This window comes from Mustelus asterias, unplaced genomic scaffold, assembly GCF_964213995.1.
Source record: "Mustelus asterias unplaced genomic scaffold, sMusAst1.hap1.1 HAP1_SCAFFOLD_92, whole genome shotgun sequence".
Taxonomy (NCBI): Eukaryota; Metazoa; Chordata; class Chondrichthyes; order Carcharhiniformes; family Triakidae; genus Mustelus; species Mustelus asterias.
In genome coordinates this window covers 1,240,746-1,268,583 of record NW_027590141.1, presented here as the reverse complement: position 1 = coordinate 1,268,583, position 27,838 = coordinate 1,240,746, and the positions used below count along the sequence as shown (strand labels likewise).

General features: G+C 46.2%; 2 protein-coding genes across 2 annotated transcripts in view; both read right to left on the bottom strand.

Annotated features, from left to right (window-relative positions):
• The window catches only part of LOC144484127 (uncharacterized), a 93,239-nt gene that overhangs the window by 46,656 nt on the left and 18,745 nt on the right, over nucleotides 1–27,838 (bottom strand). The window lies entirely within an intron of this gene.
• On the bottom strand, nucleotides 4,393–5,786 carry LOC144484082 (uncharacterized). The gene has a single exon (XM_078202616.1). The coding sequence runs from the start codon at nucleotides 5,677–5,679 to the stop codon at nucleotides 4,393–4,395; it is 1,287 nt and encodes a 428-aa protein (XP_078058742.1). The 5' UTR covers nucleotides 5,680–5,786.

Below are 27,838 nucleotides of genomic sequence, written 5' to 3'. Positions count from 1 at the left end.
TGGCCTCTTTTAAGGTCAAACCAAATAAACAAACTCAAGTTAAATCAGGACAAAGTAAAAGGGGCAGCTCCCCAAAAGGAGGGGGAAACAGCCCGAACAAAAATCAAAGTACAAAGGAAACTTAAAAACATCAAATCATAATGTGATTATTAGGGTCAATAATGCACCCCAACCCCTGCGGTGCCCAACGGGCGCAGAAGGCGTCAACTGCGCCCGTGGAGGCCAGGTTATTGAGTGTCTTTAAGACAGAGATAGATAGGTTCTTTAGGAAAAAGGGGATCAGGGATTATTTCTCTATACCCTAGCTATGACTGTAACACTACATTCTGCACTCTCTCCTTTTCTTCTCTATGAATGGTATGCTTTGTCTGTGTAGTGTGGAAGAAATAATACTTTTCAGTGTATACTAATACATGTGACAATAATAAATCAAATCAAATCATAGTATTGTATGCTATGGCATTTCAGGTGCTCATCTCAATGCTTGTTCAATGTTGTGAGGGTTCCCGAGCAGCCTGTCACCCGTGTGAATGTGTTTGTGTATCAACAGATACATTTTGCATTCAACTCTCTTCTCACAAACAGGACTTTGAAAGGTTCCTTATCAGTGTGAACAAGTTGATGTGTTTTGAAGTGGGACAACTGAGTGAATCTCTCCCCACGCATGGAGCAGGTGAGTGGTTCTCCTCAGAGTCAATACGCTGGTGGACACTGAGTTCACATGATCACCTGAACCCAGTCCCACAGTGAGAGCTTCTGGATGGGTTCCTGTCAGAGTGAACATGCTGATGGCAAATCAACTCCACAGATTTTAAAACACTTTGTATTATCCATACATTTAAAAGATATTCCATCAGCGTGGACCCACTGGTGTGTTAACAAGGTGAATGAATTAGTGAATTGCTTCCCACACATGAAGCAGGTGAATGACCTCTCCTCGAAGTGAACTCACTAGTTTTGCATCAGGATGACAATCACCTGAACCTCTTCCTGGACTGAGAACAGATGAGTGGAGTGGAACCATGTGAATGCACTGGTGAAGCATCAGTAAATATGGGTTTTTAATGCTCCTGTCACAATCTCAGCATTTAAATAGAATACAAGAGCAGGGATGTACTTCTGAGGCTGTACAAGGCTCTGGTCAGCCCCCAATTGGAGTATTGTGAGCAGTTTTGGGCCCCATATCTAAGGAAGGATGTGCTGGCCTTAGAAAGGGTCCAGAGGAGTTAACAAGAATGATCCCTGGAATGAAGAGCCCCCCCCCCCCCGCCGCCACCCCCCCCCCCCCCCCCCCCGCCGCCGCCCCCCCGCCGCCCCCCCCCCCCCCCGCCGCCCCCCCCCCCCCCGCCGCCCCCCCGCCACCCCCCCCCCCCCCCGCCGCCGCGCCGCCGCGCCCCCCCCCCCCAAATCCAACCCCCAAAATCTTCATTTTAGCTTCTCTGCCGTTTGGCCACTCACATCCTTTATTCTCTCTATGGGCAGCTATTAGCTGGTTTCCCTGGTTTCTGTGGCTATGACTCATCTTTCACTCCCTCACCCTGCAGTATAAATATCTCCCACTTTCTATGCCTTTTAGCTTTGACAAAGGGTCATCTGGACTCGAAACATCAGCTCTTTTTGCTCCTTACAGATGCTGCCAGACCCGCTGAGATTTTCCAGCATTTTCTCTTTTGGTTTCAGATTCCAGCATCCACAGTAATTTGCTTTTATCCAGTAGTTTCTTGCAATCTTGGGCAGAGCAGGAGCCATACCAAGCTGAAATACAACCGGAAAGAATGCTTTCTATGGTGCATTTGTAAAAGTTGGTGAGTGTTGTAGTTGACATGCCAAATTTCCTTCGTCTTCTGAGAAAGTAAAGGCGTTGGTGGGCTTTCTTAACTATAGTCAGCATGGGGGACCAGGACAGGTTGTTGGTGATCTGGACACCTAAAACCTTGAAGCTCTCGACTCTTTCTAGTTCATCCCCATTGATGTAGACATGGGTATGTTCTCCTTTACGCTTCCTGAAGTCGATGACAATCTCCTTCATTTTGTTGACATTGAGGGAGAGATTATTGTTGCTGCACCAGTTCACCAGATTATCTGTCTCATTCTTGTACTCTGTCTTGTAATTGTTTGAGATCCGACCCACTACGGTGGTGTCGTCAGCAAACTTGAAAATCGAATTGGAGGGGAATTTGGCCACACAGTCATAGGTGTATAAGGTGTAGCTAGGGTGCAGAGAAAGATCAACTTGCTGCGAGGTAAGTCCATTCAAAAGTCTGATGGTAGCAGGATAGAAGCTGTTCTTGAGTCGGTTGGTACATGACCTCAGACTTTTGTGTCTTTTCCCCGATGGAAAAAGGTGGAAGAAAGAAGGTCCGGGGTACGTGGGGTCCTTAATTATGCTGGCTGCTTTGCCGAGGCAGTGGTAAGTGTAGACAGAGTCAATGGATTGGAGGCTGGTTTGCATGATGGATTGGGCTACATTCATGATCTTTTGTAGTTTCTTGCATTCTTCAGCTTCTCACATTCATCCCCATTTACCATCCCTCTCTCCCTCCATCCATCCCTCCCTACAACAAGAAACATTCACTCTGCATGGAAGTTTCATCCTCATTCCCCAGTCTGTATTCCAGCCTTTATCACATCCATTCAATTCCCAGATACTTTACAGCAATAGATATTACTGTTCAAACTTTATAATCCCTACAATTTAATATTTGTTGAAGGTGATCGCAGACAGCAGATACATCATTAATTCCACTCCAACCCGAAGCTATGGAGATATATTTATAATTTAGCTCATTTTACAATAAAACCCACACACCAAGCTTCAGATTTGCTTCTGTTATTATTTTAGTGCAGGTGTTATTATTTAAGCAGGTGGATTAGGGTGAGATTGACACCAACTCTTCATGGTCTCAGTCTGTCTCTGTGTTTGTGTGTGTGATAGTGTGTATGTCTGTGTGTCTCTGTTTGTCTGCATGCATCTGTGAACGTGTTTGTGTGTGTCTGCCAGTTTGCCTGTAGCTGTTTGTCTGAGATAGTGTGTATCTGCATATGTATTTGTGAGTTTCCCTGTGTCTGTAAATGTGTGTGCCTGCAAGTTTGCTTGTTGCTGTTTCTGAGATTGTTATCGAGTCTGTGAATAGGTTCATCTGCATTAAAGCATATTACAATAAAAAATAATGGCAACAAGAAAAATACAGCAGCACAATTCTTCAATAAGATCCTTTCATCGTCTGAGAAAATCAGTGATCTCCCAGGTAGAGACCAATTACCTCACAGCACCACAAGAGGGAGCGCCCTCACTGTGTCTGTGTGTTCACTGCAGCAGGAGGAGGGTGGAATGAAGGAATCTTGTGTTGTCAACCTTTTCATGTTTAAGAAATATTTTTGCTAAAAATAAATTGGCCATTCAGTGACTCTGTTCATCCACAATTCTAAAACAAAATGGTAAAAATTATGGTCACTTGAGCCAGGGTTTTATTCTTGGACCCTCCTGTCCAATAGTAACATCAGCTGGGATTGCAACATTCCATCTCCTCTTGGCAGCTCATCTTGTCCAGGGAACCCACCTTCTGTTCTCTTCACCCAATTCCCACTAAACTGCTTTCAGATTTGGGTGAGTTTGTACAAAATAAATAAAGGTCGATATTTAAAACACTTTAGTGAATAAAGGCACAAGATTCCACAGATCCTGAACAAGCAAAATAAACTTTTCCATACACTGTGAGAAAGGTAAAACAATTCACAATATGTCGAAGGTAAAACATTCAAGGACTTTAGAGAGGATGGGGAGATGGGATGGTAGTTTACAGGGCATGTGTCAAGGATATTTTATAGAGAAGTGGGTGACGATATTGGATTTGGAGGAGAGGGAGCTATTGACGATATCAGCTCACAAGAAGAAGTCATGTTGTCGGTAGCTCAGTGGGAATAGGATTGAGGGATCAGGTGGTGGGTCTCATGGACAAGATGAGCTCTAAGAGGACATGAGGGGAGGCGGGAGAGAAACTGCAGAGAGATGAGAGTTCAGAGCTCAGATAAAGGGCAGCGTTAGAGGAGGTTTGTTCCAGTGGGTTAGGGGAAGGAGGGAAGCAGTAGAGGCAGCTGATTGGATTGTCTCAAACTCAGTGACAAAGAAGATTGTGAGTTTTATTCCCAATGAGCACTTGCGGGGAAGTAAGCTGGAAGAGGGACAAAGGGAGAGCAACTCAGAAGGAATTCAGTTGTGCTGATGATGTTAAAAAGATTCACAGTACTGAACACATAGCTAATTTATTTGACTTTTATTCAGAATATTAAACCACATAACTGACTGGAGTTCATTAACATCAACAAAAACAAACCCAATTAACATATTAGAGTCCTGGATAGGATAACAGTAGATTCCAATCACTGTGGTTACTAGTGAATTCTTTGGTGTTTAAGCAGGTAGGATGACTGAGTGAATCCCTTCCCACACTCAGAGCAGGTGAACGGCCTCTCCCCAGTGTGAACTCGCTGGTGTTGCAGCAGGTGGGATGACCGAGTGAATCCCTTTCCACACTCGGAGCAGGTGAATGGTCTCTCCCCAGTGTGGGTGTGCTGGTGTAGAATGAGGTCATATGATCGCCTGAACCCAGTCCCACAGTGAGAGCACCTGAACGGTCTCTCATCAGTGTGAACACGTTGATGGGAAATCAGTTCACCAGAACTTTTATAGCACTTCCCACAGTCAGAGCATTTAAAAGGTCTCTCCCCAGTGTGAGTGCGCTGGTGTGTCAGCAGGGTGGATGAATTAGTGAATCCTTTTCCACACTTGGAGCAGGTGAACGGCCTCTCCCCAGTGTGAACTCTCTGGTGTTGCAGCAGGCGGGATGACCGAGTGAATCCCTTTCCACACTCGGAGCAGGTGAATGGCCTTTCCCCAGTGTGGGTGCGCTGGTGTAGAATGAGGTCATATGATTGCCTGAACCCAGCCTCACAGTGAGAGCACCTGAACGGTCTCTCATCAGTGTGAACACGTTGATGGGACATCAGTTCACCAGAACTTTTATAGCACTTCCCACAGTCAGAGCATTTAAAAGGTCTCTCCCCAGTGTGAATACGCTGGTGTGTCAGTAGATGGGATGGCCGAGTGAATCCCTTTCCACACTCGGAGCAGGTGAATGGCCTCTCCCCAGTGTGCGTGTGCTGGTGTGTCAGTAGATGGGATGACCGAGTGAATCCTTTTCCACACTCAGAGCAGGTGAATGGCCTCTCCCCAGTGTGGGTGCGCTGGTGTACAGTGAGGTGATGTGAATGCCTGAACCCAGTCCCACAGTAAGGGCACCTGAATGGTCTCTCATCAGTGTGAACACGTTGATGGGACAACAGTTCACCAGAACTTTTGAAGCACTTCCAACAGTCTGAGCATTTAAAAGGTCTCTCCCCAGTGTGAACACGTTGATGAGTAAGTAGGTGGGATGACAGAGCGAATCCCTTCCCACACTCAGAGCAGGTGAACGGTCTCTCCCCAGTGTGACTGCGCCGATGAGTTTCCAGCTGGGATGGGGAATTGAATTCCTTCCCACAGTCCACACATTTCTGCAGTTTTTCCATGGAGTGGCTGCATTCATGTTTTGCCAGACCAGATGATCGGCTGAAGCCTCGTCCACACACGGAACACGTGTACAGTGTCTCTCCACTGTGAACGGTGCTTTTTCCTTCCATGTTCAAAATCCACTGATAATCAGTTGCAATAAATTGGGTGACTCTGGCAGATCCTGATCTATTTATTTTCAGTTTCCAGACTGCAAATCGTCCGCTTCTAGTCCCTGTGAAACTGATTTAAAACAGAAAAAAGGGGATTGAGAGAGAACCCAGAGAGAATAGAACTCAGAAAAAAGCAACAATAAAAAAACCCACACAGGAGGCAGGAACCGAGTTCTGCATCCAACACGCAGCCTGATTCAAACCGACTCCTAACTGCTTCTAAACTCGAACCTCTAAAACAATAAAACAGAAACAAAACTCTGTAGAGACTGTATCTGAGACAAAGAAAATAAATACTGGAGATATTCATCAGGCCAGGCAGCCTCTGAGAGTCACAAACAGAATTGAGGGCTCAGGTTGCTGACCTGCCCTCAGTCTGCAATTGAACATTTAGAGTCAGTCATTGACTAATGGCGGTCACAATTCCCACAATGCTTTGCGCCTCAGAAACCCCTCTATTCAAAAGTTGTTCACCGTAATTCACTAATCATAGAATCCTCACAGTGCAGAAAGAGGCCATTCAACCCATCGAGTCTCTACTGACTCTCTGACAGGGTATCTTTCTCAGGCACACACTCTATCTCGGTAACCCCACGCATTTACCCTGCTAATCCCCCTACTGACCTTTCTCTTCACACACTCTGCAACTGCAACATTATGTTCTGCACCCGACTCTTTTCCTTTCCCTCCATGCACTTTATCAAGTTATGTTTTTTTTCTGTATAGCACGGAAGAAATAATAAATTTCACTGTATCCCAGAATGTGCGACAATAATAAATCAAATCAGACCCTCCACACCTTGGGACACTCAGGGACAGGTTTAACATGGTCAATCCAGCTCACATCCTTGGGCTGTGCGAGTAAACCAGAGCATCCAGAGGGCGATTGTGCAAACTCCATACATGAGGTGGACATGCCGGTGTTGGACTCGGGTTGGCACAGGAAGAAGTCTCACAACACCAGGTTAAAGTCCAACAGGTTTATTTGGAACCACGAGCTTTCTGAGTGCTGATGGAGTAGCTTTGAAAAAGGGTCATCTGGACTCGAAACGTCAGCCCTTTTCTCTCCTTACAGATATACCAGACCTGCTGAAAATTTCCAGCTTTTTCTCTTTTGATTTCAGATTCCAGCGTCCGCAGTAATTTGCTTTGATTCCAAATAAACTTATTGGACTTCAACCTGGTGTTGTGAGACTTCTTACTGTGCAAACTCCACACAGTCAACTATCCAGGGCTGGAGTCGAGCCCTGGTGCTATGAGGCAGCAGTGCTAATCACTGTGTCACAGTGAAGGTAGTCTGCTGCCACTTTCAGGAGATAACAATGGGCTGGATGCTGCTCAGAATGTGGAGCACTGCAGCAAAGTACAGAGAGACAGAGACAGAGCAGCAAACTGGACTGAGAAATGGAGTCTGCAGACTGGAACTGGCAGCATGAGGAGAGGTTATTTAGTCTAACACTCACAGCAATCTACAACCCACCCCCATTACCGAGATAGCCAGGCAGAGATGACAAACACTCACCAACACAGCTCCAGTCAAACGTCCCAAGAAAAAAGAGGGAATCTGTGGCAGTTCTTGTCCTGAAATAGCCCCAGGACTGTCACTCAAACCCCAACCCCGCCCAGTTCACAGTTTAGCCTCTCAGCTTGCAGCTTCCTGCACCTTGAGCCAACCCTGCCCAGGTGTGGGAGGGTCTGTGGAACCACAGAGTGGGGGAAGGGGTGACCTCCTGCAGTGTCCCAAATAGTTTCTCCTTCCCCTCCCCCTTGGCGCTCTCAATGTGGATGTGTTGATGTACATTGCAGAGCCTCACTGAGCTGTGGCTGTACCTTATCCTGAGTCACCCCCTCCTCCTGGGTTCAGTGTGTGTGAACTCGCTGCTTATTTCCCTGCTGAACCTTCAATTAAACACAAACAGAAAGTGCTGGAAAACCTCAGCGGGTCTGACAGCATCTGTGATCATCCAGACTCGAAACATTAACTCCATTCTCTCTCCACAGATGCTGTCAGATCTGCTCAGATTTTCCAGCATTTTCTGTTTCAGATTCCAGCACCTGCAGTATTTTGCTTTTATCTTCATTTAAACACGCATTCTTTGATGGCCTTTACCCCCATTGCTCCTTTCCAGAGCTTCCCACCTTCTGCTATTGTCCCTGACTCCCACATTAACCCTGTCATTCCTCCCCTGTACCCCGCTCACCCTGTCTAAACTCAGGCTCAGAGTTTTCCCGCCATCTCCCCCTCCCCCAGCCTCCACATCCCAACACCCGGAATCTCTAACCCAGCGGTTCCAGTTTGTCTGGTTTGAGTTCAGATTTGCCGCAGCACCGACAGGATTTCACTTCAAACCAGCCGGAACTGACTGCTCACAAATCCCCAAATGTTTCTCCAGCAGCCCGGGCTTGTTAATGTTGTTTAAAGTCAGCGCCCAAATGCAGTTACTCTCCTCAGTTTAAAAAACTTCTCCGTTTAATCTAAGGTATTATTCGCGCCAGACACAAATATAAAACAGTGAACATTATCCCCCCACCCTGACCCGAGCTGGGGTGTCCCGAGGAAGAGACATCTGTTCCGGGTGTGACAATTCTTACACATTCTCTGTGACATAAAACAGAAAACGCTGGAAATACTCATGAATGAAAGCAAATTGTTGCTTTTGTCAAGAGAGTCATAGAAACCCTCCAGGTCAGAAGGAGGCCATTCGGCCCATCGAGTCTGCACCGACCACAATCCCACCCAGGCCCTACCCCCACATATTTACCCGCTAATCCCTCTAACCTATGCATTTTAGGATTCTAAGGGGCAATTTTTAACCTGGCCAATCAACCTAACCCGCACATCTTTGGATTGTGGGAGGAAACCGGAGCACCCGGAGGGGACCCACGCAGACACGAGGAGAATGTGCAAACTCCACACAGACAGTGACCCGAGCCGGGAATCGAACCCGGGACCCTGGAGCTCTGAAGCAGCAGTGCTAACCACTGCGCTACCGTGCCGCCCTGGACTCGAAACGGCAGCTCTTTCATCTATTTACCGATGCTGCCAGACCTGCTGAGTTTTTCCAGCATTTTCTCTTTTGGCTGGAAACACTCAACAAGTCAGGCAGCCTCTGTGGAGAGAGAAACAGACTGACTGTGACCTGTCATCGAACTGGGAAATATATTTCCCGCAACTGAAAGAGGTATCTTACAACCTTCGGAACAAAATTGAGTTCAACAATTTTACACCACATTCTCTGCCCCCTTTGCGTTCTGTGTTTCGTTGTTGCTTTCTTCGCCTTTTGTTTTATTTACTTCGTATTCAGACTGCTGCTGTTCACACCTCATCCAGAACATCTTTTGTGACTTTACTTGTCCCATTACCACTCGCTTTGGTATTGAGCCGTGAATCATTTTGTCAGTTTGCAGACCTTTCATTTTGTTCTTCTCCATCTCCCTCTCTCCCTCCTTCACAGGCCTGGCTTTCTCTGTGTGGCACTGGAGAGCGAGCTAGACTTGAGATGTTTGAGACAGAGAGATTGAAATGTTTTTTTCTCTCAGAGGGTCTTTGGTTTCTCTTCCCCAGAGAGCAGTGAAGACAGAGTCATTGAATGTTTTCAAGACTGAGTAAATGGATAAAAGCAAATTACTGCGGATGCTGGAATCTGAAACCAAAAGAGAAAATGCTGGAAAATCTCAGCAGGTCTGGCAGCATCTATAAAGTGAGAAAAGAGTGGACGTTTCGACTCCAGATGACCCTTTGTCAAAGCTAAAAGGCATAGAAAGTGGGAGATATTTATACTGCAGGGTGAGGGAATGAAAAATGAGTCACAGCCACAGAAACTCGGGTAAAGAGCTGCTAATGGCATCCATCGAGAGAATAAAGGGTGTGAATGGCCAACGGCAGAGAAGCTGAAATCAGCTGTGACAGATGAAGATGTGGGGGGAGGGGGAGAGGGAATGGGAAGGAGAGAGGTAAAATGGGAAAAGGGGGGAAGGGAAATAAAAGGGGGAGAAAAGGTAAGGAAAGGATGGAGGTAGACAGGAAAGTGGAGTTGTGGTCGCAATCAGATCAGCCAGGATCTTATCAAATGCTGGAGCAGAGGGGCCACTGCTGCTCCGGATTCATGTGGGTGTTTGACTGTATGTTTCACTCTGTTTCTGTCTCCACAGAAGCTGCCGGGCCTGTTGACTATTTGGGGCTTTGACTATTTTTATTTCAGATTTGAAGCATCTGCAGGATATTCTGTCCATGCAAACCCAACACATCTTTCATTGTTTAATGCAGAGCAGTGCATGTGCACGGTGCTCCCTGTCAACAGGAGAGAATGTTGTGAATTCCTATCCTGGATTGACAGGGATGGATTTTGTAAATTAATTTTATCTGGGTTAGAAGGGAAGGATTTACACACACAAAATTCAAAACCCTGTTTCTTATTTCAATATTGGATTTATGAGTCGCTGGTAAGGTCGCTGCATTTCAAACAGAGCTTGCGAGTGTTTTGAAGTGTTTTCTTTAAAAGTCCCCTTCACTCCTGTGCTACTCAGGAGAAGATTTCACATTCACATTCTCCAGGATAGAGGGGCAAGAGAACGGGCGGCACGGTGGCACAGTGTTCAGCACCACTGCCTCACAGCACCAGGGAAATCATAGAAGCCCTACAGTACAGAAAGAGGCCATTTGGCCCATCGAGTCTGCACCAACCACAATCCCACCCCACCCCTACCCCCTTATCCCTACATATTTACCCGCTAATCCCTCTAACCTACGCATCTCAGGACACTAAGGGGCAATTTTAGCATGGTCAATCAACCTAACCCGCACATTTTTGGACTGAGGGAGGAAACCGGAACACCCGGAGGAAACCCACGCAGACACGAGGAGAATGTGCAAACTCCACACACAGGGGTCCCAGGTTCAATTCTGGCCTCGGGTCACTGTCTGTGTGGAGTTTGCACATTCTCCCCGTGTCTGCGTGGGTTTCCTCCAGGTGCCCTGGTTTCCTCCCACAGTCCAAAGATGTGTGGGCTAGGTTGATTGGCTGTGCTAAATTGCCCCTTAGTGTCAGGGGGATTAGCAGGGTAAATATGTGGCGTTACAGGAATAGGGCCTGGGTGGGATTGTGGTTGGTACACACTCGATGGGTCAAATGGCCTCCTTCTGCACTGTAGGGATTCTATGATTCAGACCAATTGCAGGTGTAGCTTTCTTCCCACCTCACTCTCACAGACTCCAGTGAAGACAGTGTGGAAAGGCTTTGGGACAAGATCAGATCTGGGATGCAGTGAACACCCACTCAGCTCATCGGGTTTGAATTGCTCAGGCCGTCACACTGGCTCAACAAGAATGACAAAGAAGTGAGCAAAATCAGAAACTGTCTCTGGATTGAATGGAGTAGTATTCCTCCTATTGAACCATTCACACTGATGTATCACTGACTGTACCTGTACCAGCTCTCTAACCTGACACATAGTCATATTAAATGGATAAGTGGGCATAGCCTTTAGGTGTTGGTCTGTTAACTACAAGGGAACCATTTCCTTAATTGATTCATGGACATGGGCAGCGCTGGCTGGCCAGCATTTATCGCCCATCCCCAGCTGCCCTTGAGAAGGTGGCGGTGAGCTGCCTTCTTGAAACCCTGCAGTCCATGTGCTGTGGGTTCACCCACAATGCCGTTAGGGAGGAAATTCCAGGATTATGACCCGGTGACTGTGAAGGAACGGTGATACATTTCCAATTTAGGATGGTGAATGGCTTGGAGGGAACTTGCAGGTGGTGGTATTCCCATGTATTTTCTGCCCTTCCGATGAAGGGTCATCTGGACTCAAAGCATTGGGTCTATTCACTCCCCCCAGGTGCTGTCCGACCTGCTGAGATTTTCCACCATATTCTGTTTTTGTTTCACATTCCTGCATCGACAGTATTTTGCTTTTATCTTCTGTCCTTGTCCTTTAAGATGGAAGTGGTTGTGGCTTTGGAAGGTGCTGCCTCAGGAGCCTTGGTGAATTGCTGCAGTGCATCTTCCTTTAGCAATATACTATATCATCTCTCTGGCTTGTTCCACCAACCAAGATCCATACATTGTACATTCAGTAGATTCACTTAATACAATTTTACTTTCTTTAATAATTTGATTGATCATTTGTACGTGAGACTTTAGGGCCTGACCATATGTTGTAAATGTATGGTTAAGATCCGATCTTCAGAGTGGCTAAGTTAATGGTATTAACAACCCTGGTGTTAAAAGCTGTTGAAGCATCATTCATTATACCCCGTTACTGTCTGACATTTTGGATATTATTCCCCTTCCTAATGTGGTTTTGGATAACATCCAGATGAAGATGCTGAGGGGGATTGAGCTTCCATCTTAACGTCCTCCTGACACAATAGCCATGGTACAGGTGCACTTTTCACTTCTTTTTCATCATTGTCCCAGGTCCGCAGCATATTCTTCACCGTGTACGTAACAGTCCTGATCCTTCTCAGCTTCTTCCATTATCTGGGACTCTGAGCTTCACCGAGTTATGAGAAAACCATTTGACTTTTTAGTAAAAACATTTATTATTTTATTTGTGCCACAAATAGGCTTATATTAGCACTGCAATGAAGTTGCTGTGAAAATCCCCTAGTTGCCACACTCCGTGCCTGTTCACGTACACTGGGGGAGAATTTAGTATGGCCAATTCATCTAACCAGCACGTCTTTCAGACTGTGGGAGGAAACTGGAGCACCCAGAGGAAACCCACGCAGACACGCGGTGAACGTGCAAACTCCGCATAGATAGTACCCAAGCCAGGAATTGAACCCAGGTCCCTGGCGCTGTGAGGCAGCAATGCTATCCACTGTGCCCCACCGTGCCGTCCGTTTGCATATTCAATACAACTGACATTATCCACCGTAGTGTATGGTCCCTTATACAGGGGTCCAAACACATCTCCCTTTGCACAATTTCTTACCCTCACTTGGTCTCCAATATGACACTCCTGTGGTTCGATGGGGCTAATAGGGACCTACTCCTGATACTCATGAGAACCAGTGGAAGTTCTTCATTCCACTTTGTGCTGTTCCATCCAGTTATTTTCTGAGAACGAGCTTCATGTGCGGTTCATTCTTTCGACAATTCCCAGCAATTGGTGTGAGCGACTTGCCATCTCCCTCCTTTCAATTTTCCAATTAAACAAAAGCACGGAGGAACAAACTGTTCTCTGGGGCATTCCACATTGCAATGACTCAGCCAAAGTCAACTTCCCAACCCACCAGCAACCTCTTTACATCCAGAATAAATTGTTGTTCCCTTTGAAATTTGCTATTCTTGTATCTGTCATGTTAAGTGAAAAAGTTTCTGCAGCATGGCTCATTTTACAGCAATCCTCTGCACTTACAAAGCGACTATTTAAGAAGCATCGTAAAGAAGGAGAAAGAGGGAGAGAGGCTTATGGAGGGATTTCCAGAGCTTACAGGTGATGACGCTGAAAGCACTGCCACCATCGGTGGAGCAAATGAAATATGGTCACTACAAGAGGCCAGAATTGGAAATGATCTGATGTTTGAGAGTTGTGGGGCTGGAGAAGATTACAAAGATAGGGACGGGCGAGGCCATACAGTGATTGAAAATAAGGATCGAAACTTTAAAACAAGGTGCTGCTTAACCAGGGGCTGATGCAGGAGTGATGTGGTTGTTATTTTGGGGGGAGTGGGGGGAGATGACAACAGATTAAAGGAAAGAGGGACAATACCTGAAGAAAGAAGCGAACCATTAACAATGTAAGCTCACATGGGGATGTTGTGTAGTCAGCAGTTCAGCGAGAATAGGATAGAAGGAACAGGAAGTGGGTCTTGAGGGCAGAGGTCATGAGGGGAGGTGGGAGAATCGAGAGAAAGATACAGATGCAGGACTCAGATAAGGGGTATTTTAGCTCGGTGGGTTAGTGCATGGGATGGACACGGCAGAGGCAACTGTCACTAAGATTGAAATCTTCCAATCAAAGAAGATCCATGAGTTCCTCTCACTTGGAGGTGAGGATGGAGCAGATAGAAAGTCGGAGAATCCTTCAGAAGGAATTAACTTGTGTCAGATATTCAGGCGACTCACATTGTTTAACACAAAGCCAGTTTATTTGACTTTTAGCCAGGAGATTAGCACTTGTATAACTGGACTGGAGGTTAGTAACATCAGCAAAAACAGACCACAAATGAACACAGTTCAATCCTGGACGTGATTAACAATATCCAATCATTGCAATTACTTGTGACCTCGCTGGTGTTTCAACATATGGGACGAATGAGCAAATTTTTTCTTACAGCCAGTGCAAGTGAATGGTTTCTCCCCAGAGTGAACTCGTTCGTGTAACCGAAGATGGGGTGACTGAGTGAATTTCTTCCCACACTGGGAGCAGGTGTACGGCCTCTCCCCAGTGTGAGTGCGCTGGTGGAGAGAGAGTTGATACGAATGCTTGAACCCAGCCTCACAGTGAGAGCACCTGAATGGTCTTTCATCAGAGTGAATGAGCTGATGGCTCCTCAGTTCCCTTGAACTTTTAAAGCATTTCCCGCATTCTGCGCATTTGAAAGGTCTTTCGTCCGTATGAACCTGCTTGTGTCTCAGCAGGATAGATGAACTAGTAAATCCCTTCTCACACACTGAGCAAGTGAATGGTCTCTCCCTCGTGTGAACGCGCTGGTGTTGCTGCAGATGCGCATTGCGATTAAATCCCTTCCCACACTCGGAGCAGTTAAACAGCTTTTCCGCGGTGTGACAGAGTCTATGCGTTTCCAGCTCAGATGGGAAATCAAATTCCTTCCCACAATCCCCACATTTACACAACTTCTTTCCACTATGACTGCGTTTGTGTTTCGACAGGCCAGATGATCGACTGTAGCCTTGTCCACACACAACACACATGAACGGTTTCTCTCCACTGTGAACGCTGCTTTTTTCATCCATGTTCAAAGTAAAATGATAGTCGGGTTACGATAAATTGGGTAATTCTGTCAGATTCTGCTGTGGGTTTGAATGTCCCGGCTGCAAATCCTTCTCTTCAAATATTCTGAGAGATTTAAAACAGAAAAAAAGTGAGAATGAGAAAACCCACAAGATCACAAAGGCAGTTTGTAAAATTGAACGGAATGGATCTGCTGATTTATGGAACCAACATGAGGGCAGGAAACTTGCCACAGCAATGGGATGAGAGAGAAAGAGGTGAGAGAGGCAGAGCGAAGTAGAGATTTTTTATAGATGTACAACTTGACAGGAACAGTGACAGAATCTCCCAAACCCTCAATCTCCACAGTCTAGAATGACTAGGGTAAGCAGCTATATGTGAACATCACCTCCAAGTTGCCCTGCACATCAGCCTGATGTTTAATTTGTCTGACACCAGTCCTCCAATAATAAACTGGGAAATCTGAAGACATTGTCCAATTCCTGGCTGCTGACTTTTCCTCACAACTGTGGCAGAACCAATCTGTATCATTGTGTGTTTTTTTTAATTAATGGGATGTGAGCATTGCCAATGTTTATTGTCCATCCCTAACCATATTGCCAAATAAGGATGGCAGATTTCCTTCCCTAAAGGATATCAGTGAACCAAGATGGGTTGCTACGACAATTGTCATTAGCCTTTTTATATTTTATTTTTATTGAATTCAAATGGCCCCCAGATCTTGGCCTGAGTCTCTGGGCTCCTAGTCCAGCGACAATACCATTACGGGGAGTTGATGGCCAAGTGGTATTGTCACTAGACTATTAATCCAGAAACTCAGCCAACGTTCTGGAGGCCCGGGTTCGAATCCCACCACGGAAAGTGATGGAATTTGAATTCAATAAACAAAAAAATTAGCTGGAATTAAGAATCTACCGATGACCATGTAACCATTGTTGTAAAAACCTATTTGGAAATCTGCCATCCTTACTCCGTCAGGCCTACCCATGACTCCAGAGCCACAGCTATGTGCTTGACTCTCAACTGCCCTCAGGCAATTAGGGATGGGCAATAAATGCTGGTCAGCCAGCAATGACCACATCCCATGAATGAATAATAACACCACCACCTTCCCTCATATTGGACCCCAAGATGAGTTTCTGACCACATTTCCATGTCATCATTAGAATCCTATTTTGGTCAGAGTATCATCAAACTTCACCTTTGCCTCATCTCATTGTCCACTGAAACCCTCATCTTACCCTCACAAGCTTCTGGTTAAGACACCACCTTAATGTTTGAAATGATTTTTCAAATCTCTTCATGGCCTTGACTCTCATGATCTCTATAATCTCCTCCAGATGCACAATGCTGACAAATCACCACTCCTCTAATTCTGGCCTCCTCGCTCTCTACAGCTGTCCACCTCCCTTTCCTCTTTAAAATCTACCTCTTTGACCAAGCTTTTAGATATCTGCCCAAATATTTCCGACCATGGCTGATTGTTAATTGCTAACTCAGCAGGCCGGGTACTGCCTGTGGGGAGAGAAAGAGACAGAATGAACAATTCAGGAAGGTACTGCAGAATGAAATTTGGAGAATAAAAATGGTGCAGGATTTGATGGTCAATAAGCTCAGAAATGGAAGAGAAATTGACTACAGGAAAAAAAAACGTCCTGATGCTGAAAGATGCACGGTGGCACAGTGGTTAGCACTGCTGCCTCACAGCACCAGGGATCCGGGTTGAATTCCAGCCTTGGGTGACTGTCAGTGTGCTGTTTGCACATTCTCCCTGTGCTGGCATGGGTTTCCTCCGGGTGCTCCGGTTTCCTCCCACACTCCAAAAATGTGCAGGTAAGATGGATTGGTCAAACTAAATTGCCCATTACTGTCAGAGGGGTTAGCAGGGTAAATATGTGAGGTTATGGGGATAGGGCCTAGGTGGGATTATTGTTGGTGCAAACTTGATGGGCTGAATGGCCTCCTTCTGCACTGTAGGTATTCCATGATTCTATGCTGTGGGAAGATAAAGCTAGTAATTTTTTTAAAAAGTCATTCACAGAAGGACGAGCCAGCATTTATTGCCCATCCCGAATTGCCCTTGGACTGAGTGGCTTGCTCAGCCATTCCAGAAGACAGATAAGAGTCAACCACATTGCTGAAAATCTGGAGTCACATGTAGGCCAGGCCAGGTAAGGACAGCAGATCTTCTTCCCGAAAGGACATTAGTGAACCAGATAGGTTTTTTACAACAATCGACAATGGTTTCATGGTCATCAGTAGACTTTAAATTCCAGATTTTTTGACTGCATTCAAATATCACCATCAATACATAGTCGGGGGAGGGACAACAGTTGAAACTTCATTTCGACAATCTAACAGTAAAATATTAAACACAGTTAAAACACACCCAGCATTAGAGACAGAGGGAAGTTAGACAATGACAGAAAGGTGATCAGGGAGGGCAGAGGTAAAACTGAGCAATGGATGGACATGGATTCAGATCCAAAGATGTGCGGGTTAGGTTGATTGGCCAGGTTAAAAATTGCCCCTTAGAGTCCTGGGATGCGGAGGTTAGAGGGATTATCGGGTAAAATATGTGGGGGTAGGGCCTGAGTGGGATTGTGGTCGGTGCAGACTCGATGGGCCGAATGGCCTCCTTCTGCACTGTAGGGTTTCTATGATTCTATGATCCACAGTAAAGAAGTCAGACCAGCCACACGTGGAACCTCTCTCAGATAACAGAACACACCACTAAAAACTCTCAGTTTCAGAGGAATGGTCACAAGCACTCACCTCTGAAACAATGCCGCTGTTTTTAAAGATAAATCTGTTGCTGGGAGCTGCAGCTGGAAAGATCAGAAACCAGAGAGAGAGATTTCAAAACTCCCGCCACTGTGGGAACCCCGGAAGTGGGCGTGATGACACCACAATGGTGTGTGCGTGATGGCGTCACCGCATGGTTGCGACTGCGCGATTAGCTCAGAATCTGCACGTGCGCAAACACGTTGACAGGCTGTTCCAATGACGTCACCCAAGGGAAAACTGCGCTTGCGCTGGCAGTGCAGATGCACAGAGGTCTTGCAATTGGATGTTGGGACATTATAACCATAACCTTTTCTTCATGGGATAGGAAATTCTGAATTTAAGAAACATAGAACACTACAGCACAAAACAGGCCCTTCGGCCCCACAAGTTGTGCCAAACATATCCCTACCTTTTAGGCCTACCTATAACGCTCCATCCTATTAAGTCCCATGTACTCATCCAGGAGTCTCTTAAAAGACCCTATTGAGTTTGCCTCCACCACCACTGATGGCAGCCGATTCCACTCGCCCACCACCCTCTGTGTGAAAAACTTCCCCCTAACATAGAGTGCACTCGACACCAGCATCCCCCACGAGGATGGCATTGCTGCAACGGCCTCAGTACTCAATGCCGTCAACTGCCAGTTTCCAGATGCAATTTTACAACTCATCCGCTTCATCCTGGACCACAATATCTTCACCTTCAACAACCAGTTCTTCATCCAGACACACGGAACAGCCCTGGGGACAAAATACGCACCTCAATATGCCAACATCTTCATGCACAGGTTCGAACAAGACTTCTTCACCGCACAGGACCTTCAGCCGATGCTATACACTAGACACATCGATGACATTTTCTTCCTTTGGAGTCATAGTGAGCAATCACTGAAACAACTATATGATGACATCAACAAGTTCCATCCCACCATCTGACTCACCAGGGACTACTCTCCGGAATCGGTTGCATTCTTGGACACACGCATCTCCATTAAGGACGGTCACCTCAGCACCTCACTGTATCGCAAGCCCACGGATAACCTCATGATGCTCCACTTCTCCAGCTTCCACCCTAAACACGTAAAAGAAGCCATCCCCTACGGACAAGCCCTCCGAATACACAGGATCTGCTCGGATGAGGAGGATCGCAACAGGCACCTCCAGACGCTGAAAGATGCCCTCATAAGAACAGGATGTGGCGCTCGACTCATCGATCAACAGTTCCGACACGCCACAGCGAAAAACCGCACGGAGCTCCTCAGAAGACAAACACGGGACACGGTGGACAGAGTACCCTTCGTCATCCAGTACTTCCCCGGAGTGGAGAAGCTACGGCATCTCCTCCGGAGCCTTCAACATGTCATTGGTGAAGACGAACATCTCGCCAAGGCCTTCCCCACACCCCCACTTCTTGCCTTCAAACAACCACGCAACCTCAAACAGACCATTGTCCGCAGCAAACTACCCAGCCTTCAGGAGAACAGTGACCATGACACCACACAACCCTGCCACAGCAACCTCTGCAAGACGTGCCGGATCATCGACACGGATGCCATCATCTCACGTGAGAACACCATCCACCAGGTACACGGTACCTACTCTTGCAACTCGGCCAACGTTGTCTACCTGATACGCTGCAGGAAAGGATGTCCCGAGGCATGGTACATTGGGGAAACCATGCAGACGCTACGACAACGGATGAATGAACACCGCTCGACAATCACCAGGCAAGACTGTTCTCTTCCTGTGGGGGAGCACTTCAGCAGTCACGGACATTCAGCCTTGGATCTTCAGGTAAGCGTTCTCCAAGGTGGCCTTCACGACACACGACAGCGCAGAGTCGCTGAGCAGAAACTGATAGCCAAGTTCCGCACACATGAGGACGGCCTAAACCGGGATGTTGGATTTATGTCACATTATCAGTAACCCCCACAGCTTTCCCGCGATCTTGCAGAATCTTACTAGCTGTTCTGTCTGGAGACAATACACATCTCTTTAACCTGTGTTTAATGTTCCCTCCACCCACATTGTCTGTACCTTTAAGACCTGGCTGGCTGTAGAGATTTGCATTCTAATTAGTATTCTGTAACTTGATTTCTGTGTCTCTGTGCACTGTTGGAGAACAGATATCCACTCCATCTGACGAAGGGGCAGCGCTCCGAAAGCTTATGGTATTTGCAAATAAACCTGTTGGACTTTAACCTGGTGTTGTGAGACTTCTTACTGTGCTTACCCCAGTCCAACGCCAGCATCTCCACATCATGATATAAACCCCACAGTCACTGACACCAATCTCCTCCTATCTGATTATAATGTAGCCCCACATTCTCAGAAAGAATATACACAAGTTTGTTATTTCGATTGGACTTTTTCCATTCCTGAGCTGAGGGGACTTCTGTACCAGACGGGATGGGTAACGTTTGGAGACTCAATTCTCCATCAATTCCCATTCCCCTTCTCTCTGGGGGATAACGGAGCTCTCACTGTGTGTAATGTGCAGGTCAGTAAGAATTCTCAGCAAGGATTAATCAGCACTTTCTAATTGGAGATGTTCATCAGTGGAACCTCTCAGGCATTTGTAGAGTTTGAACCAAAGATCAATTTAGGATTCAAGTAAAAGTTTAATACTTGTGCCAAAATAATTGCTGGTGGAATTCTCTGAATTCAGGGGAATGATCATAGACACATATTCTGAAAGGGAGACTGCAGGCCCAAGAACATAATCAGCCAATTATGGTTAGTAACATCAGATAAAGAAACCTGAATTGTCAGAATGAAATGGTTCAGTACTGGGCATTGTGAATGCCAGCAACATCAGTGGAATCCAAACCCTTCAGTCACTTGTGAACTTGCTGGTGTGTCAGCAGGTGGGCTAGCTGACTGAATCCCCTCTCACACACTGAACAGGTGAATGGCTTCTCCCGGGTGTGAATTCGCTGGTGTGTCAGAAGGTTGGATGAAGTTGTGAACCTTTTCTCACACATGGAACAAATGAATGGTCTCTCGCCAGTGTGAACGCGCTGGTGTGTCAGAAGGTTTGATGAATTAGTGAATCTCTTCTCACACACAGAGCAGGTGAATGGCCTCTCCCCAGTGTGAACTCGCTGGTGTGTCAGCAGCTGGGATAACTGAGTGAATCCCCTCCCACAAACAGGACAGGTGAATGGCTTCTCCCCAGTGTGAACTCGCTGGTGTACCAGTAGCTCGGATGACTGAGTGAATCCCTTCCCACACACACAACAGGGGAACGGTCTCTCCCCTGTGTGAAATCGCTGGTGTCTCAGCAGAGTGGTTGACTGAGTGAATCCCTTCCTGCATACGGAACAGGTGAATGGCTTCTCTCCAGTGTGACTGCGTCGATGAATTTCCAGCAGGGATGGGTATTTGAATCCTTTTCCACAATCCCCACATTTACACGGTTTCTCCATGGTGCTGGTGTCCTTGTTTCTCTCCACATTGGATGGTCAGTTCAAGCCTCGTCCACAAAACACATGTACAGATTCTCTCTGGTTCAAATGTTGTAATTTTTTGCAGGCTTTGCAATTGGTTAAAACAATCCTCCTTCCACATTCAAAGGCCAATGATACTCACTCCGATTCATTGAGTATCAGATGTTTATGTGACATTTGGTTTGCATTTCTCATCTCCAAATCCTCTTCTTCTAATAACCTGATAAGTGAGTTGAAAAAGTCATCATTGTCAGAACAAGATAGAAATTCAGAACAGACAATTCTCATTTGGTGGAATATTTTCTGCTGTAATTCCCCAAAATGACTCTGATCCTGAATTGACGCTTAGTTGATTTTCTTTCTCCACAAATCCTCATATCTCGGAAATGGAGTTTACATGGCGGCACGGCAGCACAGTGGTTAGCACTGCTGCTTCACAGCTCCAGGGAACCAGGGTTCGATTCCCGGCTTGGGTCACTGTCTGTGTGGAGTTTGCACATTCTCCTCGTGTCTGCGTGGGTTTCCTCCGGGTGCTCCGGTTTCCTCCCACAGTCCAAAGATGTGCGGGTTAGGTTGATTGGCCAGGTTAAAAATTGCCCCCTAGAGTCCTGAGATGTGTAGGTTAGAGGGATTAGTGGGTAAATATGTGGGGGTAGGGCCTGGGTGGGATTGTGGTCGGTGCAGACTCGATGGGCCAAATGGCCTCCTTCTGCACTGTAGGGTTTCTATGATGAAAAGTAACCAGCGTCCGTCAAGGATAGAAACTCTGAACAGACAATTCTAGTTTAAAGTTTATTTATTGTCACAAGTAGTCTAACATTAACACTGCAATGAAGTTACTGTGAAAATCCCCTATTCGCCACACTTCAGTGCCTGTTTTGGGTGCACAGAGAGAATTTAGCACGGCCAATGCACCCAACCAGCACATCTTTCAGACTGTGGGAGGGAACCGGAGAACCCGGAGAAAACCCATGCAGACACGGGGAGAGTGTGCAAGCTCCACACAGACAGTGACCCAAGCCGGGAATCAAACCCGGATCCCTCATGCTGTGAGGCAGAGGTGCTCATCATGTTGTCGTTTTCCACTCTTGTTCCTCCAAATCTGTAAATCCCCGTCCCACACACTCTCCTTCCTCCCTGGGCTGAAATCCAAATAAAGTTTTGGATGTTTCTTTCCAGATCCTTTTAACACATTTCAAAACTGGAGATAATTTCATTCATGACTTTTGTCAAAACATGAATCTGAATCACCCAGAATAACAGACGGTTAACCTTGTGTTCCAAACTGTGTGTGTGTGGAGATTTTCTCAGAGGAGCCTCAGTCACCATCACTGAGTCTAACTTTAAATTGCAGATTTTATGAGTTGAATGGATTTGAAGCCCTGTCCCCAGAACATTGTGCTGACTCTCTAAATTACTAATGCAGTGGCATTGCCACTTGGTCAGTGTGTTCCCTTGTTGGTTGTGGGGAGAAGCCGGAAGCGAGGAATAGTGAGTGGGGAATGTTGATTGTTTCACATTGGGCATTTGGAATCCCCCAGCCCAGACACTGACCTCTCACCTCACACCTCACAATGCACCAGTGAATGATTGACGGCGGCTCCGGACCAATAGGAGGAGAAAGGGCGGGGCTGGAGGAAGGAACGCGAACAGCTGGTCCTCCAACCAGGAGGGGGCGAGGCTGGGCTGTGAGTGACGCATGCGCAGTGTCATTAATGGCGATGGGCAGACGGTTCTTGTCGGATCGACAATGAATTAAAGAATGACAAGAACCGGAGGGAGCGATGGATCAGGCGGGGGGAGGTGTTGGCGAGCCTTCATAAACGTGTTATATAAACCGCAAATCCTTGAAAAAGAATTACCGATATCCGGGGATGGTCCCGGCCCTTTGCACAGAGCAGGGCCGCAGCTTTCTCCCAGTTACAGACCCGGGTTAACCGCCGCCATGTTTATCGGGCACTGGCAGGAAGGCGCATGTGCGATCGCCATTTTTATCGGGGGCATTTTGAGCAGGGCGCATGCGCAACCGACATGTTTGTTGAAGGCGTTTGAAATTCTTCCCAGTGACAGAATGTGAACAACTTGTCCATCAAACTGCTTCACTCTTTCACTTCCAATTTCTTACTGATGAGAAAACAACAATATCAGGGCAGTGACAATTATTTATATCCACATTGTGTCTTTAACAAAATAAACTAGTCCCAGACATTTTACAGAAACGTTACAAAGTGACTCTTGACACAGCCATTTGATTTAATTTATTATTGTCGCATATACTGGGATACAGTGAAAATTATTGTTTTTTGTGTGCTATACAGACAAAGAATACCGTACATAGAGTACATAGGGGAGAAGGAAAAGAGAGGGTGCAGAATATAGTGTTGCAATCACAACATGCAGAGAACGGTTAGGTGCATTGACACAAAGAGGCTCTGGAGTGTGGCGACGAGGGGAATTTCACAGTAACTTCACTGCAGTGTTAATGTAAGCCTTCTTGTGACTAATAAATAAACTTTAACCTTAAAGATCAGAACGAGAGTGAAAGATAGAACTAGAGGGCATTCTGGGGACAGCTTGCAAGCCATGCTAAATTCTCCCTCAGTGTACCCAAACAGGTGTCAGAATGTGGTGACTCGGGGATTTTCACAGTAACTTCATTGCAGTGTTAAGGTAAGGCTACCTGTGACACTAATGAATAAACTTATGTCAACTCGCTTTGGCGCTATTTTGTTTAGGTCAGGCAACCAAAAGTTTGGTCAAAGAGTTATCTTTTAAAGCAAGCAGAGGAGGTTGGCAAGCAGAGGGGTTTCACAAAGAAATTCCAGAGCTTGTGGCCCAGGCAACTAAAAGAATGGTCAGCAATGGAGGAACAAATAAATTGGGGAATGTTCAAGAGGCTGGAATATGATGAGTGCAGTGATCTCAGAGGGGTGTGTAGCAAAGGGATCTGTAACTATTTTCTATTATTTTCTTATTAATTACTCATTCTTAAACATCGCTACACAATTATATTGAAATCTCTACCATTATCATTTATTTTCCCCCAACACTAACATGACCAGCAGCAATTATTCCCCATCCCCAGTTACCTGAGTGAAGATGATGTATTATTTTCTTGAACCACTGCAGTCTGTGTGGTGAAGATGCTCTCACAGTGCTGTTAGATAAAGTATTACAGGTTATTCACCCAGTGTTGATGAACAGTTACATCTCCAAATCAACAACAGCAATATGTAAAGTGAGGTTGAGAGCAGTAGATATTTAGGGAGGAAATTCCACAGCCTGGAGCCTGGGTAACTGAAAAAATGGCCAACACTTACATAGCGATTCAAATCAGGAATGTTCAAGTGACCAGAATGAGATGAGTTGCAAAGGTCTTAAAGGTTGTTTAGATGGAGGAGATGACAGAGATAAGGATGATCACAGCCATGCTAGTAAACAAGGATGAGAATTTTAAAATTGAGATGATTATTCACCGAGAGCGTTTACAGGCCAGTGAGCACAGGGGTGATGGGTGAACAAGACGGTGTGAGTAAGCACATGGGCAGCAGAGTTCAGGATGACCTCAAGCTTGCAGGGAGGCTGAAAGTGGGAGTGTGTGATGAGAGTTAAGTCTCGAAGTAACAAAGGAATGGATGAGAGTTTCAGCAGCAGACGAGCTGAGACCAGGGCAGAATCAACCAATGTTACTGAAGTGGGCTCGCTGATGATGCCAATTGTGGTTGGAAGCTCAACACAGGGTCACATAGTTCACTGAATCAGTGCGTCAGACAGCGACCGGAGAGAGGGATGGAGTCAGTGGTGAGGAAAGTGAAGTTTGTCGGGGGGATTGAGGTCAATGACACCCATCTCCCAATATTTAAATGGAAGAAATTTCAGCTAATCCAGTGCTGGATGTCAGACAAGTCAGGAAGGTGTGTGAGTTAGAGCGGAACTTGCAGGTGATGAAATTCACATACTTCGGTTGCCCTGGTCCTTCTAGACATTGGAGGTTGAGAATTTGGAAGATTCTGTCAAAGTTTTGTTTCCGTATTCGGGAGAAAATCCATCTCTTTTGCCTCCTGTCTTTTCTACCCCCTTTCTCTCCCAATAAGGCGAGAGTTTTGTGTGGACCCAGACCAGGTGGCAGGTTACCTGAAGGACATTAATGAACCAGTTTCTTACAACAGTCCAGCAGTTTTCATGGTCATTTTTTCCGAGTGCCAGGCCCAAAAATTACCAGATTCATTCAGCTCAATTTCACAACCTACCTTTCTATCTCACTCTCTTTTTTATTTTAAATCTGTCTCACAGGGTGTTAGAAAGGGAGGATTTGCAGTTGGGAGACTGAAACTGAACATCAGGATCTGTGGAGTCACCCAATTTATCATAACCTGAATAGGATTTTGAACATGGAAGAAACATCAGAGTGGAGAGAAACCGTACACGTGTTCTGTTTGTGGACGAGGTTTCAGCCAATCATCTGGTCTTTCAAGACATAAATGCAGTCACAACAGGGAGAAACCATAGAAATGCAAGGACTGTGGGAAAGGATTTGATTATCCAGTTAGGCTGGAAACTCATTGGCATAGTCACACTGGGGCGAGGCCGTTCACCTGCTCCACATGTGGGAAAGGATTCACTCAGTCATTCGCTATGATGGCAAACCAACATAGTCACACTGGAGAGAGGCTGTTCGCCTGCCCCAAATGTGGGAAGGGATTCGCTCAGTCATCCCACTTGCTGACACACCAGAGAGTTCACATTGGGGAGAGACCGTTCACCTGCTCCGAATGTGGGAAAGGATTCATTCAGTCATCTCACCTGCAGAAACACCAACATAGTCACACTGGGGTGAGGCCATTTACCTGCTTTGACTGTGGGAAGGGATTCACTCAGTCATCCCATCTGCAGAAACACCAGCGAGATCACACTGGGGAGGGACCGTTCACCTGCTCTATGTGTGGGAAGGGATTCACTCAGTCATCTGACTTGCTGTTGCACCAGCAAATTCATTCTGGGGAGAGACCATTCATCTGTTCCCAATGTGGGAAGGGATTAATTCTGTCATCTCACCTGCAGACACACCGAGTTCACATTGATGGTAGACCTTTTAAATGTCCGGATTGTGGACAATGTTATAAAAGCTCCGGGGAACTGATGTATCATCAACGTGTTCACTCTGATCAGAAACTGTTCAGGTGCTCTCACTGTGGGACTGGGTTCAGGCAATCATCTGTCCTCCTTGTACAGCAGTGAATTCACACTAGGGAGAGGCCGTTCATCTGTTCTGACTGTGGGAAGGGATTCGCTCAGTCATCTGACCTGCGAACACACCAACGAATTCACACTGGGGAGAGACCATTCACTTGCCTCAGGTGTGAGAAGGGATTTATTAATTCAACCAACCTGCTGAGACACCGGAACGTTTACATTGCGAGAGAGACCTTTCTTATCCTCCGAATGAGGGAAGAAATTCACTCAGTTATCCTTTAAACACCCAAATGTTCACATTAACTGGAGAACTTGTAAATGCAAAGTCCCAGGCATTGTCATATAGGTTGCCAGGAACTGATGTCCCATCAATGTGTTCACGCTGATGAGGTGTTCTCATTGTGGGACTGGGTTCACTATTCATCTCAACTCACTGCACACCATCAAGTTTACACTGGCGAGAGGTTGTGCACCTGGTGTGAATGTGGAACGGGTTTGCTTATTTAATCCCATGTCCTGAGTCACCAGTGAGTTCTCAACTAACTACCGTGATTGGAGTTTGCTGTTAATCACATCCAGGACTGAACTGGGGTCTGTTTTTGCTGATGTTAATGAACTCCAGCCCAGTTATAGTTAATATTCCTTCATGCCCTCTCAGGCTCATTTCACTCATGAGACTCTCATTCTGCTTCATGCACCCTATTCCCACTGAGCTACTGATCGCTCAATCTCATCATGTTTACTGATACTGTTAACAGTCTCTCTCTCTATATATACATATTGTCCTTCTCTCTTTCAAATCTGCCTTCATTACCCCCTCCCCAATAAAATCAACTCTGAACTCCAATCTCCTTGGAAATTTGTACCCCATCTCTCATCACCCCTTCTTCTGCAAAGTCCCTGTCACCTCTTAAATCCATGTCCATCTTTTCTGGAACTCCATATTTGAATCCCCCCAAAATGTGGTGGATGCTGGGAAATTTACTGTTGCACCAGCACCATTTACTGTTCGTGTGTTAGCAGGTCAGATGACTGAGCGAATCCCTTCCCACAGTCAGAACAGGTGAACGGCCTCTCCCTAGTGTGAATTCACTGCTGTACAAGGAGGACAGATGATTGCCTGAACCCAGTCCCACAGTGAGAGCACCTGAACGGTTTCTGATCAGAGTGAACAAGTTGATGCTACATCAGTTCCCCGGAGCTTTTATAACATTGTCCACAATCCGGACATTTAAAAGGTCTCCCATCAATGTGAACTCATTGGTGTGTCTGCAGGTGAGATGACGGAATGAATCCCTTCCCACATTGGGTACAGATGAATGGTCTCTCCCCAGAGTGAATTTGCTGGTGCACCAGGTAGTAAATTCATGGAGGAGTTAGACAGATTTTTAATTGTAATGGGTTGAAGGGTTATGGGGAGAAGGCAGGAAAATTGGGATGAGGAACATATCAGGCATGATCGAATGGTGGAGCAGACTCGATGGGCCAAATGGCCCAATTCTGCTCCTATATTTTATGAACTTATGAACTCCAATAACATTTCTGTTCCTGCACAATATCAGAATAGCTCTTATCAAACTCATAAATTACATCCTCTGCGAATGTGACAATGGTAAACTTCCCTTCATTGCCCTTCCCACCCAGTCTCAAATCTTTGACACCATTGACCAAACCATCCTCCTTCAATGTCTCACCACTGTTGGTAAGCTGATGGGGCTGCAGATTTCTGATTTCCCTTCTTGTCTATCAAATTGTAGCCAGAGA